Here is a 21710-nt window from a genome sequence, read left to right on the forward strand (position 1 = left end):
TATTATTATTAGTCTGCCTGACAGAAGATATGAATGGGATAGCACAGGCTGTCATGGTTTTGTTACTAGGCCTACTCCGGTGTCTTTAAACAGTCTGATACATGAAGTTTCCCCATCCTATTCTTCGCCATGCCAGAAAAAGGGGCAGGAGAGAGACCAGCTGGACTGAGTTACATTTTCAGTAGAAACAGATGTAACCTTCAATGGTGATAGAATTACAGTAAGGTCAGGCCCCTTTGCAGCATTAGGGGCCTCCTGGCTTCCCTTCAGGACTCAGAGATATGCATTTTGTACAAAAAGAAGGAGCTGAAGGAAAAGAATTCTCCTTTGTTTCACCCAGACTGGTGTTCAAAGCACATGGAGCTGAGACAGGGAAAAGAACAAATTCACCCTAAGAGCTGTGTGAGGCAGAAGCAACGGGCTGAAAGGGGTAAAAGTTCCCCTCAAGTATTCAGGGCAAATAAAATCATAAATATCTAACACAAGTTACACAGGGAGAAATTGCATCCGCGTGCTTTCAAATCCTCTCAGACTGGGGGGTTTGGATGTGTACTAGACATCCACATATCAAAACTGAAGTTAGAAAATATGAATTCTGAATTTATCCCCTGCCCTTGGGCCGCTTTTTCTAAATTTTTCATTTTTGATATATCCACATTAGCTTCGTACATTTGATGTAATGTAGATTCACACATCGGTGTTCCTATAAAAATAGTTCTATCAAAATCTATAAACCATGGCAGCTAAATGGAACCTCCATGTTCAGGGGCAGTCTAGCTCATTGATGACAGAAACTGATCAGGAAGGGCAAACAGTCTCTCATGCACAGTAGATTTTTGAGAAGATATTTATTGTGATCTTTAATGGGTGCTATGGTGTCCGTGGGCACCATGCTGGAAACCCCTGCTGTTATTGGAAACTGCTCTATCCAGGTGTTAGGGTTCAAGTCATTACTCGGGTCTTTCAAAATGATGATGTAATTAACTGTGAGTAACAGTAGGTGCCCTAGGACAGGTCCAGGGGGACAATGGGAGAGAAGACTTAAACTGGCTTCACATATTTCACACAATCAACGCTTTGCCAACTCCCCTGCCCTTGCAATCTGTTGTTCCATGCCAAGAACTAATTGCATATTTTCTTTGTGGGCTGCGCACACATTTTAGCAGTCCTGTAGCATCAGCAGATATTATTGGCATCTCCATAGGGGTGCAGACTTTAATCAATATAATCGGTTACCCTAAGAGTTTCTATCCACTGCCTGCATAAGTATTAACTATTGCTGAAGCTATAATTCAAGCTGGAGCCCTTGCAGACAGCTGCTCTCTCAGGTATGACAGCGAGAGCGACTCTGAAGCAGCGACAGCTGGAGGGCACTCTCTGCAGGTTGCAAAGGCGAGTGCAGCTTCCCCAGCAGAAGTTGCACAAAGGATGAAAAGGAGTGCTGCAATTCTTGGACCAGCCCTTCATCTGGAAAGGGGAGCTTGCAAAACTTTGCAACCAGAGAAGAGACTGTCTGCCAGTCATTTGCCAATTTCTTCCTTCAGCGTTTTCTTCATGAACATTCCAAGCTTGGGAATAATTTTAAACCATTACTGCCTGCCGGTGTTGTTTTTCTAGAAAAAGAGGTGCCGGAACTTGTTGTGAACGCCTCCCTTGTTCTCTTAAAGTGGCAATGATGCCCACCTGAGAGGTGCCGGAACTGAGTTCCAGCTGGAAAATAAAGCCCTGCTGCCTGCCAGTGAAAATAATAGAGTTGCAGTGGTTTACCAGTCCCAAGATAGGCAGTTCTTAGAGACGGGTCATATTTGGTTATATGCAAAAATAACTATTCATCAGTTGGCTTGGTGTTTTGTGGTTTGTTTTGTTCTGCTGCTGCTGCTTCTTTTTGAGCAGTGCAGTGTGGATGTAGAAGACTTATGTGACAACAAAGAGGCACTCTGGGAAAACTAAGGCACTGGGAGAATCTGTGGCAGAGAGAACTCCAGAACAGTGGCAAAGCTGCACGCTCCGACACGGGGGGGCGGAGAACAGGCGGGGGCATGGCTGGCACACATCCCGGGGGTGTGGTGTGCATCCCAGGGGTGTGGCACGCCACCCACAGGGGCGTGGCGTGCATCCCTGGAGTATGGCGCACCACCCGCGAGGGTGTGGCTTGCATCCCGGGATGTGGTGCGCCACCTGCAGGAGTTTGGCGCGTGTCCCAGGGGCATGGCGTGGGTCCTGGAGGTGTGGCATGGCGCCTGCAGGGGCTTGGTGCCCGGCGCGGTGGGGGGATGCACGGCATGTGTCTGGGGGGTGGTTGCGATGGTACCCACTTCCCCGATGGTGCTGGGGGCGGTACGCTCCCCCCCACCCCCCTTTCCTCCACCAGTGCTCCAGAATCAGGCAGAAGCTGAAGCAAGCAAGTGGAATGGGAAAGGGCAAGACGCAGAGATGAGTCAGGCTGGTGAAGAGTCACAGGGATCTCTCTCTTTTGCTGCAACAAGCTCCCTCCCTCCCTGACTCCCAGAACCACAAGCGGCATGAAAAGTGTGGAGCAAAGGCAGGCTGCACGCAGAAGTAGTATCCGATTGCTTGGAAAAGGCCCTGGAGAGGAGGAGACATACGGTAGATGGCTTGGGGAGGCGGGAACCTTTAGTCTTGGCAACTGGTTTCATGGAGTAAGACCTACAAGGAAGGAGCTGGTGTGCTCAGTAGGCCTGACACTCGGCCAAGTCGGTGAAGATTGTATTTTTACTAATAAAGTGTTAACACCAACTTTGAGCTGGTGTGATTTGCTGCCTGGCTCGCTCTGTGACAGATATCAAGTGCAGGTGGTATTGACTGGTGACAGGAACTTGTAAATATGTGCAATAGGTTGATGGAATAGGGGTGGATGGAATGGGAAAGGAGAACTGTGTATATGTTTAAAGAGGGGGATTGGGGTTAGTGTTAGAGCCATATTCACAGCCAGAGCCATGAATATGCATACATACGCATTAGCATATGCAAATAGGCATTTTAAATACCTAGCCGATGCCCCTGGATACAATTCGAGGGGAACCTTGCACGTTACGTGTGCAGAGGTGCTTCTGTACCAGGAACATTCACTCTACCTCAGCCTTCCCCAACCGAGCACCATCCAGGTATTGTTGAACTACAGATCTTTCGCTATGCTGGTTGGGACTGGTGGGACTTGGAGTCCAACAACATTTGGAGGGCATCAGGTTGGAGAAGGCTACACTAGCTGGACTACAGCAATAATGTTTGTACTGTAAACATGCTCCAGTTGCAGATACAGGTCTAGCAGATTCAAAGTGTTCTCAATGGCCCCATCTTCACCAGTAGAGAACATCTGTACATCTGTGTATCAGTAGCTGTGTTAATCATCTGTATTTTGGGTGATCAAGTCTGTTCCTGAAATGAGTTCTATCCAGCTTCTGATAGGATGCTTTGGGGATCTGCTGACTGAAAGATGAGATGCAAATGTTTTAGATAAATGCGCAAATAATAAATATTGTATAGTATTCATAAATGCCTGCTTCGTATCCAGGAAGCCTCTTTGGTGTTTCTCTTTTCTAGGTGCCCAGGAAATGTTGACTAGTGTCCAGGTAACAAATCTCAGCCCGTTGTTTCTTCCCTTCCCACAGGAGCACATTTACAAGCTGATGAAGAGCGACAGCTATGCACGTTTCCTCCGTTCTAACGCTTACCAAGACTTGTTGCTGGCAAAGAAGAAGGTATCTGTCGGGAAGGACATGCTTGCATCTCTGAGCACTTCATGACTCCTGCCTGCCGCTTGCTGCTGTGTGAACATGAAAAATAAGTTATTTGGGGGGCTTCTTGCTGACTGAAAGCACTTCTTTCTTTCTTTCTCCTTGAAGCTCCATGTTTGGCATCCCTATAAACAGCAGTCAATATGAGGAAGACCTACTCTGAGCATCCTCTGCGAGGATCATGTGAACTAGAAGCTGCCTAGTTCTGAGCCTGGTCATTGGGAAGGGGCAAATGGCTTGATTGCCAAAGGGTCAGGGTTCAATCCCTAGTGGGACTGGGAAAGACCCCCTTTCTGAAATCCTAGAGAGGTGTATTGTCAGTCTCTGTGGACAATGCTGAGCTCTATGGACCAATGGTCAGAGTCCGTATAAGGCAGTTTCCTAGGCACGTACATCAGTGGAGCACACTGGCTGTCTGCCCGATCCTCCTTTCTCAACTCTTCTACCTCAGGGTCAAATGACAAAATACATTTGATGCACAATGTGCAGCTACATCTCTGTCTTTCCTTATTTGCAGCCATGGAGGACCCTGATGTTGCTGGCACTGTTCAGCTCATCCCTCCCTAGGAGCAACACAATGGGGATTAGTTCAAAAGTTCCCACTGGCACTAAGTTCTCATTGCCTCCCCTCTCCACCCATTGCAGTTCTAATATCAATCCAGCGGAGGGGGCACACCTGCAATTACATAAGGGGAGGACACCTGGAGCCACAGCTGCATTCTAAGGAGGAGGTGTAATGTGTAGTTTGACCCTGAGGACATTTAACTGGAGGTGTCGGAGCTTGACCCTGGGACCTAGCATGGGATCCACCGTGGAGTTACAGCTCCTCCACAAGGATCTCTCAAACTAAACATAAGGCATTAAAGTCCCATTCTAAACTCCTTCAGGACAAATATGCGATCTTGTGTAATGTTACCTATGAATCTCTTTATTTTTCATAACCATGGCAGTAACTAATGATTGGGAAGTAGCGCAAAACCCTCTTCCATTTAGTGTCTTATGTCAAGCTTTGTAGCTTTTCTTGTAAGGGATGCCTTGCATGGAGACTTCGTCATGATTTCTTATCGGCTCCCCTCCCCTCCTGTTTTACCTGCACTTTCCTGTATGTGGTTTCTCCCCTTCCACTTTTTTCATTTAATTTTAAACTAATTGCAGTAAGACTGGGAACTCCTCAAAAGCGGCACACCTTTCCATTCCTTTCTGCCTTTTTGGCATCTGCATGCCCATTATCAGCAATATGTTTTCCATCCAGGTCAAAATAACAAAGGGTTTCTTGTTGTGCTGATAATCACCTGATTATCCAGGCAAAGAAGAAGGGTGGGGAGCAGAGGTAGTTTTATCTCCATTTGTGGCTGTGTTTAAACGTCTTTCAGAAGCTCCTCCACCTAGAACCATGTTGGATAGACATCTGAGAGAATTCCCCACTTCTCTCATTCGCCTTTGACCTTCAAGACACTTTGTGCAGAGTTTTCCCAGCTTCTGCAGCTTGGGTTTACTGCCGTTTCCTATTGCTTTGCTCTTTGCTGTCTCCATCCTGCTGGGGCTTCCATATGCTGCCAAATTAAAGTTAGCCTCCACTGCAGCTCCAATGTGCCCTCGATGGTTAGAATGGATTTCCCACAATCCAGCAGTCCCTTCTCTGTTCAGGAGCTCAGAGGCACAGCTGGAGTTACTGAGCAAAGCCTTCGCACTTCTGTTAGTGTGGCGGCAGCCTCTCATGCACTGTGGAGACAACTAGATTGGATCGAATGTGTTGGAACAATTGGGCGAAAACTGTTGTACTCTGAAGCAGCCTTCACTTAGCTCCAAGAGTGCGCCAGGTATTTTCCAGAACCATATTTTCCATGCTGTCTGCCATTGTGAATGCTGTATAGAGGCAACAGACCAAATAAGAGGTTTTCTTATACCAGACATTGACTTCAGGCAGGTTTTAGTGGCATAAGTTGAAATGGGAAAAAGCAGGTACTATGGTAAGGTCCTATTTGCTCTGTGTAGTTTTCTTGATTATCTTCAGACTGCTGGGTTGCTGCCACACATGGATTGTGGGCTTGATGGGTTACTGTTTTGAGAGGCCTTCTTTAAAGTACACCTTCCTTTTAGTGTATGCTTCAGGGTGCAAAGTGACTACCTATGAGCATCGTGCTGCTGCTTCTGTTGGAATCTTGTCAGATGATGCAAAGCATCAGATTTTATTTAAGGTATACATGTAGTCCTAGTCTGGATCTTCAACTGGTGCCACAGATTCCTCTAGTAGTCTGGTCCCAGAAGGGGTAACCTTCTTAAATAACTGAACTGTGGGTGCTGGGTGATCAATCACCTGTAGTGGTTTTCTTTTTTCAGATGTAGGGTTTTGTACCCAAGTGCTTTCAGGGGATCAAGTAACCAAAGTATGGTTGGTTGGTTGGTTGGTTGGTTTGCTTGTTTGCTTTGTTTTGTAAAGAAAATGAAATAATTAATGGAATTGTAAGAGGTTGTTTCAGGAGGATGTGAGCTTTGCTGGAGTTCTGTTTCAATTTCAAAACTAGAAAGGGTATATAAGCTTCACTGCTGCAGAAGGACAGCAAAAAGTGTTTAGTCACTTAAATAAACAAGAGTCCAAGACAGCTTTGGAAACAAAGTGAGCTCTGTAAAGCAAAGCATCCCAAAGGAAAGCTATAAGGATGTGTTGATGCAAAGTGTTCTTCAGCTGGAAGGCACAGGGGCACAACCCTGTCTCTGAGTCCTGACCGACTAGGAAGATGGCTGGTTGAAACACGGGGAGGCAGCATTAACTGAGCTACCTCACAGTTGTTAGGGCAATGCCTGCCCTGCTCTCTAAGAATTGATGAGGGAAACATCTAATGCAGGCATGTTCAGAGTCCATTTCGGGGGTCTAATCCGGCCCACCGGTCAACAACAACTCCAGCTCCAACTCTAAAAAAGCTCAAAAACGTCAATCCTAAAAAAAACTGGTTGGCCCTTTGGTCGTCCCCCACGGCCCTTCATTTAATCAAATCTGACCCTCTTTGAAAAATGTTTGGACACCACTGACTAATGTATATTTTTAAGAGTGAGAGTAAAGTGTACATCTTGTTTTAATCCAGAAAAAAACTTCATGGTAATATAACACGTATTTCATTGTCCCATGATAACAACCATTGATCATATCATTTTTCATCCCTCTATCTAAACATGAATGTTTGGTAAAGGTAAAGGTAAAGGTAAAGGGACCCCTGACCATTAGATCCAGTCGCGGACTCTGGGGTTGCGGCGCTCATCTCGCTTTAATGGCCGAGGGAGCCGACGTACAGCTTCCGGGTCATGTGGCCAGCATGACCAAGCCGCTTCTGGCGAACCAGAGCAGTGCACGGAAACGCCATTTACCTTCCCGCCAGAGGGGTACCTATTTATCTACTTGCACTTTGACGTGCTTTCGAACTGCTAGGTTGGCAGGAACAGGGACTGAGCAACGGGAGCTCACCCCGTTGCGGGGATTCGAACCTCCGACCTTCTGATCGGCAAGTCCTAGGCTCAGTGGTTTAACCCACAGCGCCCCCCGCATCCCTTTGAATGTTTGGTAAAGGTAAAGGTAAAGGTACCCCTGCCCGTACGGGCCAGTCGTGTCCGACTCTAGGGTTGTACGCCCATCTCACTTAAGAGGCCGGGGGCCAGCGCTGTCCGGAGACACTTCCAGGTCACGTGGCCAGCGTGACGAAGCTGCTCTGGCGAGCCTGCACCAGCGCAGCACACGGAAACGCCGTTTACCTTCCCGCTATAAAGCGGTACCTATTTATCTACTTGCACTTAAGAGTGCTTTCGAACTGCTAGGTGGGCAGGAGCTGGGACCAAACGACGGGAGCTCACCGAGGTTTTACCCACAGCGCCACCCGCGTCCCTGAATGTTTGTTAGTATCAGCTAAATTTGCTCTGATGGGTTTTATGTTAGCCCCATGGTGGGGTTTCATTGCTGTTGTAACCTAGGTCTAAGGCTGCATCCACACCATACATTTAAAGCACATGGCTTTCCCCAAACAATCCTGGGAGCTGTAGTTCATTTTCACAGAACTACAGTTCTTTTTATATATATATAAAGATTGTATTAAGACTTTTCATAATACATTATGATAAAAAAAAAACAAACTAATCTAAACAAAAACAAAAAGAAGAAGAGAAAAATACAAAGTCCTCTCTCATGGGTAGATTTTTAACCCTTGTTTCACAAAGAAAGAGTTGGACCCTCCCATCTCTTACCTGGGAGCTTCCCTTTCTCTTCCCCTCCCACTCTGGAAGAGCTTCCCTGCCTCTCACACAGGGTCCTTCATCAGCCAGCCATTACCTTCACCAGCATCGAATCCCCTCATTGGCCTAGAGAACAGCAACAGCAACAACTAGAACAAAACAGAAGCAAGAGCAAAGCAAAAAAGGAAAGCAAAAAAGTAATACAGGAATGAGAAAGCAATACAAGAATAAAAAAGGAAGATCAGGAAAAAGAGAAAAATGAAAAATAAATAAAAAGGACTTCCAACTATCCGTCTGTCAATTGTACATACAAGAGTTCTTTACAATATTCAAAATGTTTACCCCAGGGTGGTATCCAACTGTTCCTCCTTCTGCTAGGTGATGTTTTTCCCAGTCTTCAACTCCTGGCATCTCAAGTACAGAATTACAATTCTCAGCACTGCTAAGAAACTACAGTTCCCAAGATTCGGCTGGGGGGAGGAGTCATGTACTTCAAATATATGGTGCATATGCAGCCTACCATCAAGCTGAATGGGGTGGCTGCCTCCAGCAGTAGAATTTGGTTGTCCTGAAAAGGCAGAAAATGGATAAATAAAATAGCTTTTATTATTGTGTTTTAACGCCAGGTAGTACGAAAGCACGTCAAAGTGCAAGTAGATAAATAGGTACTGCTCCAGCGGGAAGGTAAACGGCGTTTCTGTGCACTGCTCTGGTTCGCCAGAAACGGCTTAGTCATGCTGGCCACATGACCCGGAAGCTGTACGCCGGCTCCCTCGGCCAATAAAGCGAGATGAGCGTCGCAACCCCAGAGTCGGTCACGACTGGACCGAATGGTCAGGGGTCCCTTTACCTTTACTTAGTAGGAGAGAGAAGTTGTGAGGTTTTCTGCATCAGGCGCCAAAATAACTTGGCCAGCCTCTGGAGTCCTGTGCACCTTAACTTGGGGCAGGGGGGAGGTCATTTGCTGCTCTGAAGCAAAATGACTTGGATGTCAAATCCCCTGCAGGAATGACACATCCTGGCACTAGGTCTTGTATTCGAAGAACTAGATATTTGGGGGTTGGAGGAGGAACAATCATGTAGTGTGATTAAAGCAAAGCCAGGGGAAAGAATGCGGATACATTAAACTTATGGACCCACATTTTCTCATCCCCTTGCAGCTAACTGGAATGAGCGCTTTCCTTATCAAAGCATTTTTACTTTACATAGCTATGCCCAACTCTTTGCTACAACAATGGGTTGATTTGTTCTCTTGTGGCAACTGCCCTCCCCCCACAACCCTTTTTTTTTGTTTTTGCATGTTTGAAAACTGCATAAGCCAGCCCCTGCATATTTGTATGTGCTGAATTCTGCATTTACAGACCTTAATGAGTGGAAATCTTAACATGCTGCCGCAGACAGAATGGTTAGGTTTGTAATTATTCTCCCTGCTTTAAGAGGGACACACAGAACGCTCCAATTAAATTCATCAAGGTTTACGAAACTGTCCCCAGGATGTTCACTTTTCAGTGGACTCAAGCAAGCAACAAAGATCTAGTCACCCACAAGTTATCATCTGAGCATACTTCGTTAGGCAGGAATACTGTTGATAACAAAATGCACACTTATCCTTTTTTTGATCTGTGTCAATCTATTTGTCACACTTGCAGTGCAATGTTACGCATACTTGCGTGGAATTTACGTTCCCCTATGTTCTAGCAAGTGTGTTTAGGATTGCAGCCTCAGAATAGCCTCGCTCAGGTGTGATGGCTTAGCAGGGAATGTCAACATGAGCAGGGAGGTGTGGGAGCTTGCATGTTCACCCCACCCCTAAGGCCCCCACATGCATCAGCTCCACTTACTCCACCCACAACCTTCCCACAATGCACTCGGAGTCCTATTCATGAACAAGCACTCTGATAGCAGAGGGGCTTCCTGATTGCAGGAAGGCGTCTAAAAACATATTTAGTCTAGTATGCCTGGAAACCCCCTCCAGACTTTCCTGCTCAGTTTAGGAAGGTTGGGGTAGGGCAGGACATTGGGGAATTGCCCTGCCTACATGTCCCTTGTATTGGCATTTCCTGTTCAGGCATAATGCCTAAGCAAGGCTTATGTCTATAGTACCTGTCCATTTTCAGAATGCTTGATGTGCAATATTTCAGCCATCCTCACAAGAACCTGGTAAGGTAGGACAGAATTATTGTTCCCATGCTGCAGATGGAAAGAGGAGATACTGGTGAGGAAACCCACTGTTTGCCTAATGCAAGCTAATAATTCTGTGTCTCAGTTTGAACTGGAAATGTCAGAGCACACACCCTTTGCTACATCATTACATAGGCTTTGAACTGATTTGGTCTCAATCTCCTTCAGCACAAGAAAAGGCATATAATAGGTTGTATTCATTGCTGTTCCCCCTTGAACTGATGGAAGGTTATTTGACGCAGCAGAGGCTTCGGTCAGCACAACAGGAAGGAAAACAATTTTCACCACTTCCCTCTCCCCCTGCAGACTGTGCACGCCCCCCCCCCCCCCGCTCACCAAAAAAAAATCTGCTCCAGGTGGTTAGGAGCAGTGTTGTGGGGCAGAGGGGTTTTTGGTTTTGCAGAAAATTCAATTTTATACATTCATTCATAACAATGGATTAATGCAAAGTGCAAATAAACATTAGTTAGGTTTTAAACTTTGTTTACTAAATACCTGTAAAATAAACTAACTACATTAAATAGCTCTCTGGGGCATCATACAGTATTCTGTTGCAACCTGAACATTTCCCAATGAACATTTTCTGATGCAAATTACCCTAATCTGCATAGGAAGGTTTTCCAGACAACTTTCCCAGAAAACCCACATCCCTGTTTGGGGAACGCTTTGGAGCAAGCATGGGAGGTGGCACAAGATGCTGCAGGGAGAAGAGGGAATTAGCCAAAATAAGCTCCCTCCTTATTTTGGAAATCTCCAGTTTCATCATCTCCTATTAAACACCATTGGATGCAACCCATTCAGGGATCTAGAACCAGCTGTGGTTTAATGCAATTCTATTAATTTCCCAAAATCTATACTTACGAAGTTGCCTAATGCGCACTCAGGCCATCCAACTCAGTGTTATCCTCACTGAGGGGCAGCAGTTCCCTAGAGATTCAGGCAGGAGTCTTTCCAAGGCCTTCCTGGAGATGCCAAGGACTGAACCCGAGTCTTTCTTAATTCAAAGCATGTGCTCTACCACTGAACGATAGCCCCTCCCCACTGTGCTATGTTGGCCCCAAATAAGAAGGCCAAGAGACATCCCTTCGGTTCATCAGCGTGCAGATAAGCATCATTGTGCAACTTGAGCTGTGCACATCATCCCATAGCTGTCAACTTACAGATTTGAAAATAAGGGACCAGCAGCCTTGAAAATAAGGGACCTGCAGCCAAAATAAGGGACCTGCAGCCTCACCTGTTCCAGGCACTCCAGTCTTCCTGTCCTCCTGCAGTCTGGTCAAACTCATGCTGGTAGCTTTGAGAACACTGTCCAACCAACTTTGTAACCAGAGGTTCAACTGACTAGAATCTGAATCAATGCACCACAAGGCCTATGCAGCCTCAACTTAAGATGGCTCCCTGGCCTGGCTTTGCACTGCAAAGTTTGCAGCAGCATGTGCAACAAAATGGCGTCCAGCATTCAAAACCCCCTTCAGCTTGCATTAACTAGCCACACACAAGGCATGCAAGCTCCACCCCCCAGTCGTTCTTAGACTTCTTATTGGGTGAGCAACAAAGCCAAGCAACACAGTTGGAGCCTCCCTCCTCCCTGGCCGGCAGGGAGGGAGGGAGAGGAGCTGCTTCCTTTGAAATTTAAGGGACATCATTTAAGGGACATTTAAGGGACATCCATCAGTAAGGGACAGCAGCGGGACATGGCACTGGAATAAGGGACTGTCCCTTCAAATAAGGGATACTTGACAGCTATGCATCATCCACAAGGCCATGGGCTGCACTTTCAGGGCCCTGCTTTCGGATACAGTGTCTTTCTGAACCGGTGTTTTGCAACAAGTGTTAAAATAGGATATGGAACGCCTTTAGTCTCCCAAAGCAAGACACTTCAGAAAGCCCCGGAAGAAAATCTGTATATTTTAAGATTCTCTGATCCCAAACCTCAGCTTTTCTTAATTATGGATACCTAGAGGTCCCACTTGCAAAGAATAAGCTTTTCTTTTCTTTAAAAAAAAGGCTTGCTCTACTCTTTGATGCTGAATGCAAGGCAATTTGAAGACCATTCAGAAAAGGTTCAGAGTTCAATTCCTCACCATCGAGGCCTAAAATATTTTATTTACAGACATCTTTTCTAATAATTGCTGTGCTAAACTACCAATGCAAAGGTCATCTCAATGCATTCTTTAGTTGAGCATTTAATCTCAAGCGCCAGAGACTTTGCCATTAAGATTCTATTTTGGTGTACACGGAAAACTACCAGAACTAGATGAAAAGAAGTTGAAGGAAAGGCCTCTTAGTTCAGGGGTGGAGCATCTGCATAGCAGCAGACACAGTGTCCCGGGTTCAACCCCCAGCATATCCAGATGATACTCCACTTAAATGGTCAGGCTGCTTCCTATGTAGCACAACCCTAAGGAACCTTTATACTGAAGCATCTTAATTTTTTCCTGTGCTCATAAGTTTTGCTGGTGTTGACAGCTGTTCCCATATTTTCTCCTTGCTTCTTATGATATGTTTTGACCTGAAAGATTTGTTTCTTCCTGTTTGTACTGCTGGCTGCATGTTAATGCCTAGTATCTGATTAATCCCTGCACTCCAGCCATAGCAAACCTGTGACCTTTTGAGATGTCATTGGATTCCAGCTCCTGTCTTCCTTAGTATGGCCAAAGGTCAGGGATGTTGGGAGTTACAGTCCAACAACGTCTGGAGGGCCAAAGGTTTCCCATCCCTGACATAAAGGGTTCACCAGATTCTCCCTTGCCTGCTGCTACAGACTAGTATTGAACCCATCAGCCCCAGCCACCATCTGGAGGGCCAGAGCTTCCTCATCCCTATTCTAGGCAGATTCTTGAAGCAATCTTTTATCACCCGCTTTCACTTCTCTTCCATCTGCTCATAGATCTGATCTGTAAGTCACAAGCACTGATTTTATCTTTTGTATTCCAGAGGAGTAGAATTGGTTGTGCTGAAAGAATGAAGAGAGTTCTCCAAAGAACTTGACCCTTTGCCATCACTCTTCTCCCTTCCACACCCCCATGCAGCACCATCTGACAGGAAGTTTTCCATTATAGAAACATTCACTTGCAAAGCAGTTTAGTACCATTATGCAAAACCCTGCTCTTTAGGTAACTTCCCAATGTTCCTAACTCCTTTCAGCAAAAGTGTCCTTTTGCTACAAAGGATTTCCCTTTCTTCCTTTGCTTAGAAGGGTGGCAGGTCTGCTGTTTTTCTGATTTCTTGACACTTCATTTTAGAAGAAAGTGCAGATTTAATAAAACCACCAAACACATTCATAATCCCATGTCTCTGTTACTTCCCAACCACAAGTGAACTGGAGGTAAGGTAGTCCCCCCCCCCCGATGATGTGCTGATTGTTCCCCACCACCACCATTTAATATCTTTATTCAACAAAATGGCAGGCTTGCTAGCAAAATTACCTCTTCTTTCATAGTTCCTAGGATTTGTCCTATGCCAAATGAATCACATTACTTTGGAGAACAGCAACATACCCAAAATGTTGGTCGCTTTCTTGTTATGATGAAATTATATTATTTATATGCTCTAGCAGATAATTAATTTGTTTTTTCAACAACAACCACCACCACCACATCATAGTCTCATCTTGGTGCCTCCCCCTGCCCCCAAAGCCATGTACAGAAGCTGGCCAATCCTGGTGGCTGAGACTTTCTACCAACACTGGCAATGGGATGACTTCAACCCAACACACCTGAGGGCAGCAGGGCAAGCCAGCTCTGTCTCCCAACATCTTGCTGCTGCTCTCCATCCGCTACCCCCCACATTTTCTGTCTAATGGCAGGGTTGGCCCTGGTCTCATCCTTGCTCTCTTGCATCTGCATATTTTAGGATAAAATAAATTGGTGGTGGACAGTCCTGTTTATTATGGAAACTTGCCTGCCATTACTGTCCTTCTCACTTAAGAGATTCCTGATAAACCTACAAGGAACCCTAGGGTTCCTCATAGCACAGTCTAAAAACCACTGTGCTATAGCCATTGTATATGTTGCGTCTCACCTGTGTGTAGAGCTATACAACAGGATAATAAAGCTATAAGTAGGTCAGTCTTGAATGATACTGGCCCTGATCCAGTCACAAGTGGTTCATGGTCCCGTAAGGCAATGCATCACCATTCAAATTAAAAGACACATCCAACATGCAGGGGTGAGGAGAGCAAGTGTGTTTCCATGGGTGGCTCCTTCATGTTGGATAGGGGCAATGACTGTTTTTAGTACCATATTGGTTCATTTTATAAAACCAATTAGCCTATCCTGAATGGTAGGAGACCACCGTGTGCTGATTGGGAAAGTTTAGGCTCTATCCTGAACCACAGAAGGGAAAGCTCAGGGATTGATTGATTGAATTATTGAAAAGACAGATGCAGAATGCATCATTACGTATCTTTCTCTTGAGCTATGTAAGTTTGGACTAGAGCTACCTCCAGAGCCGCATTTTAAGCACGGAACACAGGATACTTCCCAATGGGAGAAGCTACCACAATATTACAATACAAAAGTTAGTTGCTTTGCTCTTGCAAATTGTAGCTGCCATGTTTTGAGATGTTTTATCTTTCTTCTTTTCTTTTGCTAATGTTTTTAGATCAAAATTTAAGCTGAAGGGATTCTTTTTTTTCTTTTCTTTTCTTTTTCAGTAGTTTTTCCTTCCTAACTTTTTTTTCCCCTTCTAAAGCCCGAGAATGAGCAAGGTCGTAGAACTTCTCTAGAAAAGTTCACTCGCAGCGTGGTAAGTTCATTTTGCTTTTGCTTTCCTTTCTTTTCCCCACCTTCTCTTCAGCATTTTCTTTTATTTCAGAAATTATTTTATTAAATTTTACACCTCCTGTGTAGTTTACTCCTGTACAATAAAAAGGTAGAATTTCATGATATGCAGATTTCGGCCAGTGAAGGTACCCCAGTCTAACGTAAGCAGAATGCTCTCCACAAGGCTCTAGGTTTAAGAGATGTTTAATGAACTTGTTTCAAACCAGTTGCCCAATAAAGGACAACTTACAATTTTCATTCATAAAAGCGCATGCAGATTCTGAACTCAGGCTCAAAAATCCATTACAGTTCTGTTGATCTAACATGGGCCTCTAAAATATCTTGGAATGGTCAGCTATGATTGAATAATGTCAGCTATCCTATGCAAAGATGTGTGAGACTAGTTCCATGAGCCTGATAGTATTTCATTAAAAAGTACTTTTTCCTCATGCAGCAGCACATGGCAAATTGCTTTTGAAATGGAAGAGAGCTTTAAAAGTAATTTGTGATGTGCCTTTAGTGGTTGGCAATTCAAAGAAGAAGAAGAGGACAAAATAAATCCAGACTAGCAAAAGTGTGAGCTTAAGCTGCTCTTTGAACCTGGCTGTAGAATAGAATGTATAACATTTCCTCAACCATTCATGAGAACCATAAGAAGAGCCCTGCAGGATCCAACAAAGGCCTATCTTGTCCAACATTCTGTGACCAACCACAAGCTTCTGAGCGTGATAGCCTTCTCCTGCTGTCATTCCCCAGAAACAGATACTCATGCTTGCCTCTGATCCTGGATGTAGCATACAGCCATCATGACTAGTAGCCAACGACAAACTTATCCTCCAATTAATCCCCTTCCAAAGGCATCTAAGCTAGAGGCTACTAAGTCTTCTCTTTTCAGTCACCTAAGTGGAAGACCTTAGGTGGATCAGAGGTGGATCTTGAGGTCAAGTCTGAAGCTTCTTTCATTCATACCAGCAACCACTAATTTCTTTTTAACTTTTTTGACCACATGGGCTTCTTGAAAAAGAAGCAAAGTGGGAACCTGTGCCAAGTTCCTATTGCTGTTCCACAATTTCACTGCCTGGATATTATTCTATGGAGAAGTCCTCGCCACATTATGAATCACAGAGGACTTAACAGCAACCCCACATCTGTTTTCAATTTAGGCTACACATACTGTTTCCCATTTCCCCAAACAGTAGAAAGTTCCAGGGACAGCTGCTGTAGTATCGTATTCTTTAGAAGGGAGAGAATGCTGGAGGTGATTGTCGATTTCTGAACTATGTGTTTATTTACAAATACACCATCTGACTGTGGAGGAGGGAGACAAACACCCAGACAGCTAGAGCAAGCCTTTAAACCAGCTTCCGTTTCCCAAAAGCAAATAGCAGGCCTTGAAAACCCACCAGCCAGTTGCAGAGATACTCAGAGGAATTTTATCTCCACTATCTGCATCCTAGCTGCCTCACTTCCCAGTCCCCTTGCAAGCAGGTGACGTGTGTCCTTGCTAGTAATCAACCACCCAAAGCCATTGAAGAAACATCTTGTAAGTCATTATTCTCCATACAGGAAAAATATTTAGCTGTGAGCTAAATAGGGGGAAATAATTTTCTGATTTGATAGCCATTACAGTTACAGCTGTGTTCTTTCATTGCCAGATTTCCCTTGAAATTAGCAAAGATGATGCAGCTGAACGATAACGAAAAACATTTGTACTCCTTTGGTTCTCTTTGGTGCCCTAGTGGGCTTCTGCCTTCTAACTTGCCTTCACGATCCTCTCCCTCATTTGCCCACATGGCTGCTCAGCCTGTTGGCTGTGGAGATGTACAGTATGTGGCCTTGTTTGCACCTACCCAGGATGTGCTTAGGCAGCACCACAAAATCATTGCTGACCTCAAGGGGGTCCCCAAGGCCAGTCAGATTAAATGGCAGCTTGGGGCAAATGAAGCTGACGGCAGTAAAGACAACGAAGAAATAGTCCTGAGAAGAACACACCAAAACATGGAAAACACTTTTCAATACACTTTTGGAAGCATGAATAAGGCAATCAGTTCCAGCTTAGTCCTAATAATAATAATAATAATGATAATGATAATAATAATAATTTATTATTTATACCCCGCCCATCTGGCTGGGCTTCCCCAGCCACTCTGGGCGGCTTCCAAAAAAAATTAAAATACTGTAATACATCAAACATTAAAAGCTTCCCTAAATTAGCTGCCCTAATTGCTTTCTAATTACAAATGCCACCATGTGAAACAGGGAGGGGGAAGCTGTGGCCCCCCAGATGTTGCTGGTCTACATCTTCCCATCTTCCCTAACCATCAGCCATGCTGGCTGTCTAACAAGGTTTCCATCTCAGTTGTAGAATAATGGATAAGGCTCCCTACTTGCTTTTGCTTCTCCTTTAATTGTTTACATTCCCTCCCTTTTTATTTCTACTGAGGACAGAACTACACAATATATGTTCTTCCTTTTTAAAAAAAAAAATTGCTCTCCCTCACATCCCACCACCTTTTGTGTCATGCGGCCACTGAGGTTGCCATTTGAAGGGAAAGGTTGGTATGGGAAGAATGTGACTTCTGCTTTCCTGCTGAAAAATCACACATACCCTGAAGTTGTTCCTACCCTTGACGGAGAAAATATATGTCTGTCTTCCCCTTCAAATCTCAGCTTCAGTGGATAACAGTGTTCAAAAGAAACGAGTAGAAATGGCCACAACGAACCTGTTCCATGAGATTTGAGCTTGGCTGTCTGTCTCTTAATAGAAGTCTTCTGAACTTTAGTGTGGAACGTCTTTAGTGTGGAACGTCCGTGGTTCAGGCAGGTGACCCTTTGGATTCTTGCCTTTTCTTTCTTCAGCTAGCTTTTAATGCATCTTTGATTTCCACCACAGCCTTTCTGCACAGCAGCAAAGAAGCAGATTCAGAAATGGGTTCCAGAAACCAAACTGCTTTTCATGCACACACAGAGAAAAAGAGTATTTTTTTCCTAAGCTCGGTTGGTACTGTAGTGACTATGACATTAAAAACATAGATGCTAAATCAGAACAAAGACCTATCTGGTCCAGAATCCCATTGCCCACAGTGGCCACCAAAAGCCTACAGGAAGCCCTTGAACAGGATGTGAAGTTTATCCTATTGTCTATCCTGAATCTTCTAGCATTCATGTTAATTGGATGACCTCATGTTGTAGTATTACTGGGGGGGGGGACTCCCTATCCATGTTCTCTGTACCATGCATAATTTTCTGCACCACTCTCATCTCCCCTCCTTACCTTTTTTCCCTCCAAGACTAAGATGGACCATCTCTTTCCTCTTTCCTCCTTGATAATTGCCCTTTGATTGACCCGTGATGGCAGTGTATCCTGCCTTGCAAACCCATCCCACTTCACTGGCTGGGGGGCAATGGCAACACTGGGGAAATCCCACTGGAGGCTTCTCTGAGAAGCTGTTTCGGCATCCCATGCGCTGAGGACCCCAGGAAATGGTGCCCGAGTCCTTAGTTCAGATGTCAGTCACTCTGGAATGGGATACTGCCCAGAGTCTTGTCTCTCCTACACAGAATATGTGAGGTTTGTTACTTTTTCTCTCTGATCCTGCATGTTGAAGGGACAAATGCCTCCTACAGCCAAAACACATTTTGCAAGGATTAGCTTTTCTTTTCTAATGAACCACTGCCAGCGCCTCACCATGGCTGAAGGGCATTTAAAACTAAATAGCTCTATCTTGTTTAAGAACCATTGCTGGCTCCTAAGAAAGGCTTTGAATGTTTGCTCACTAGGAAAGCTTCCCAAACGACATGAAACAGACTCATGTCTGCTTTGAATGCAAAAAGGAATGTACTAAATGGTGTCTTTCAGTTTTTCTGTTATTATATATATATATATGCAGTGTAATGGATTTTCAAATCAGTAGTGGGTGCATATAATCAGGACTGGAGGAAAGTGCTGAAGGCACTATAGTATTAATATTCTCTTTACTGACCCTGGTGAGTTTGAGCAATCACACCTGACATGCAGTTAACACACAGCAGTTCATTTAATTGGGGTGGTGGAGCAGGAGCTGGGGAAACAAGGAAAACTGCAGCTTCCTTGGGGTGTCACAAAAGATCTGGGCCCAAAGTACAACAGCGCAGGCTTCTACATTTACCGGCCAACAGGAGGCCTGCACAGTTTCAAGACTGTGTTTGGCCTTCTTCTCAGGGTCTTTCCCACAGAACTACCTTGCCTAGCAACAATCCCAGGGCTACCTGTTTCCAAATCACTAGACTGACTCTCATTCATCTCCAAGTCCCCACTGGGGCTTCCCCAGGCCCCACAGAGCTGCTCTCAGGCTTTTTCTGTCTTTCTCTGCTTTCCCACCTTCTAGGTCATGGCAGGAGGTGCTGGGAAATGTATCCCCAAACTTGTGAGGGCAGTGGCGGGGGGCTGACATTGCACATGTGATGTCATGCACATGACTTCAGGACTTTGGGAGGAGACAGGGGCGGAGCCAAATGCAGTGGCCACATGACTCAATGGCTGGCAGCTCCTCCTCTGACTCCTCTTGGCACCATCAGCAGCTTCAACCCTCCTTCCCCTCTGCGGCAGGAGAAGGAGAAAGAAGAAGCCGGCTGCTCCAGGCATGCCACATTTGGTGATTGGCGGGCCCTGGCTCCACTCCCCAAAATATAGGGGGAGGCCAGAAGGGCCCGGTCCCTAGGAGCCAGTGCCCCTGCTCCAAAGTCCTACAATTCAGGAGGAAAACTGCATACAAAACTGTTATATTGGGAGAAATACACACTAAAACAATGGCAGAAGCATTTGCAAAGTGATGCAGAAAGGTGGTGAGCTGAAGATTGGGGAAATGAGAAACTGAGGGGAAACCCAAACTGATAGGTTCATCCATCCCTTACTGCAACAGACTTAATGTTTCACTGAGGTCTTGCATGCAAAAGTTAGGAGTTGAGGTGTACTTGGATGTTGGCGACCGCGCTGCTGTGTGTCTCTCTGTGCCTGATCTTTGTAACCCCTCTAGATAAGCACAATGTGTGATTTTCATCAGGACACTACAAGAAAGGGGGGAAGACGTGAAGCTGGCACAGTTTTAGTCTCTTGTAGCAGTGTTTACATTGCACAAGTAAGTTGGATGTTCTCCATCACGCCTGCAAGTACACCTGTAATACTAATATGAAGAGCTGCCCTTAAGGAAGGACACACAAAGAGGCTGTTTTTCAATGGGAGAGGGGACAGCTGTGTCTGCATGCTTGGTAGGCAGCACTCCAGATAGCAGGGGTGTCTAATCTGTGGCCCTCCAGATGTTGGAGTTATGCTCCTATCATCTCTTGACAGCCATTGGTCTTGCTGGCTGGGGGCAGTTTTCATTCAAAATGTGGAGGGCCGCAGGTTAGCCATTCCTGACATACAGTCATTGCCATAGTGACTGTGCATGTACACCATCAGAAAATTTATCTTCTTATAGCAAGAGCAGTTAGATGCAGCTGGAAATGAAAGGATCAGGCAGTCAGATAGTTACTGTGCAATCTCCGGGCGCCAGTAGGGTAAGTGTGACATGCCTGTACTTAGTGAGTTGACATTTGTACATCCAGATTGTGATTCTTCATCTAGGTAAACGTGTAATTTCCCTGGAAATAGTATTCAAGACATATGCTTTTGACTTTTTAAGAAAGAGAATCTATATAAGGCTTCATTTTTATGTTGTTACCCATTATTTGTTATATGCATGCTAAATTGATTCTTCTTTTGATCTCTTTTCATGTGAATTTATCTGTCTAGATTTTATGTTCTCTTGACATTACTTTTCTTTACTGTTGCTTTTTTTAAAAAAATAATAACTTACTTGAGCATTTAACTTTGTTTCTTTTCCTAATTTATGTTACCCTTCTTATGTTTATGGTGTGTGTATCATTTCTCCTCCAGCAAATGCTAATAAAAGGCTGTTTATAAAAGGATATGGTCCTTAAGATCTTTAAAAGAATTATGCATTGAAAACACATGGAGATTTTGGGGGTGTCCTATGAAAAATCCTGGTTCAATAAGAAATGGTTATGCATGCCCTGTGTTTTTTAGGATTTGTTGTCAGTGCAGATTCTGAGAGGCCCAATGCACCACATGGCCTGAATTAAGGAATATTGTAGCTGCAGGTATAAGCCCGCAGAAACACAGCCTCTTTATTTCCCTGTATTGTCATTATGGGGAAAGTTTACAGTCTCAAGAGGCCTGGGTAGCTGAGAGGAATCTAATATTCAGTGTGAGTAGAGTTGATCAATCGGGGGGGGGGGGAGTTATAAGACTTTTTGCTCTCCATAGCTCTGGTTGAAGTACAGGAGACATCGTGTGCTGTCAATGCAAGTTGCTATGTGGCCTCCTGCCTGAGGAGATATTAAGGGTCACCGTGCCCCTCACAGCCATTTCCCAGGGTATTGAAGAATAGCAGTGTTGGAAGAGTTCCTCTTGTGGATCAGAAGTGGTTAAGTAGCAGGAAGCAGAGAGCAGGAATAAATGGACAGTTTTCCCAGTCCAGGGATGTAGAAAGTGGAATCCCCCCACAAGGATTGGTCATGAGACCTGTGCTATTTAACTTGAGTCATGAAAATTAATATATATTGTGAACCTCTCCTAACTGAGTCAATGGGTGGTAAAATGGCAAATGCAATTCAGTGAAAACAAGTATAAATCTATGCATGCCAGAGGGGGGGGAAATCTTAATTTCACACATGCTCATGGTGACATGATAGGCATTTATCAAATTATGGATGTTCATGGATGTGGAGCTTGCCTTCATGGTAGTTC

The 21710-nt window shown here is 44.8% G+C and overlaps 1 protein-coding gene across 4 annotated transcripts in view; it reads left to right on the forward strand.

Annotated features, from left to right (window-relative positions):
• RGS6 (regulator of G protein signaling 6) overlaps positions 1–21710 on the forward strand; it is a 229573-nt gene that overhangs the window by 188273 nt on the left and 19590 nt on the right. For 2 of the 4 annotated variants that reach the window (XR_014546469.1, XM_083607187.1), the window contains exons 16-17: positions 3630–3719; positions 14850–14903. Coding sequence is in view for 2 of the 4 variants with exons in the window: in XM_083607187.1 (XP_083463313.1) it covers positions 3630–3719; positions 14850–14903 (144 nt within the window). In the remaining 2 variants the exon portion in view is untranslated. The remainder of the gene's footprint in view (positions 1–3629; positions 3720–14849; positions 14904–21710) is intronic. The other 2 variants (XR_014546470.1, XM_083607188.1) reach the window with 1 other exon arrangement.

This window comes from Podarcis filfolensis (assembly GCF_964270895.1).
Source record: "Podarcis filfolensis genome assembly, chromosome: 1".
Lineage (NCBI taxonomy): Eukaryota > Metazoa > Chordata > Lepidosauria > Squamata > Lacertidae > Podarcis > Podarcis filfolensis.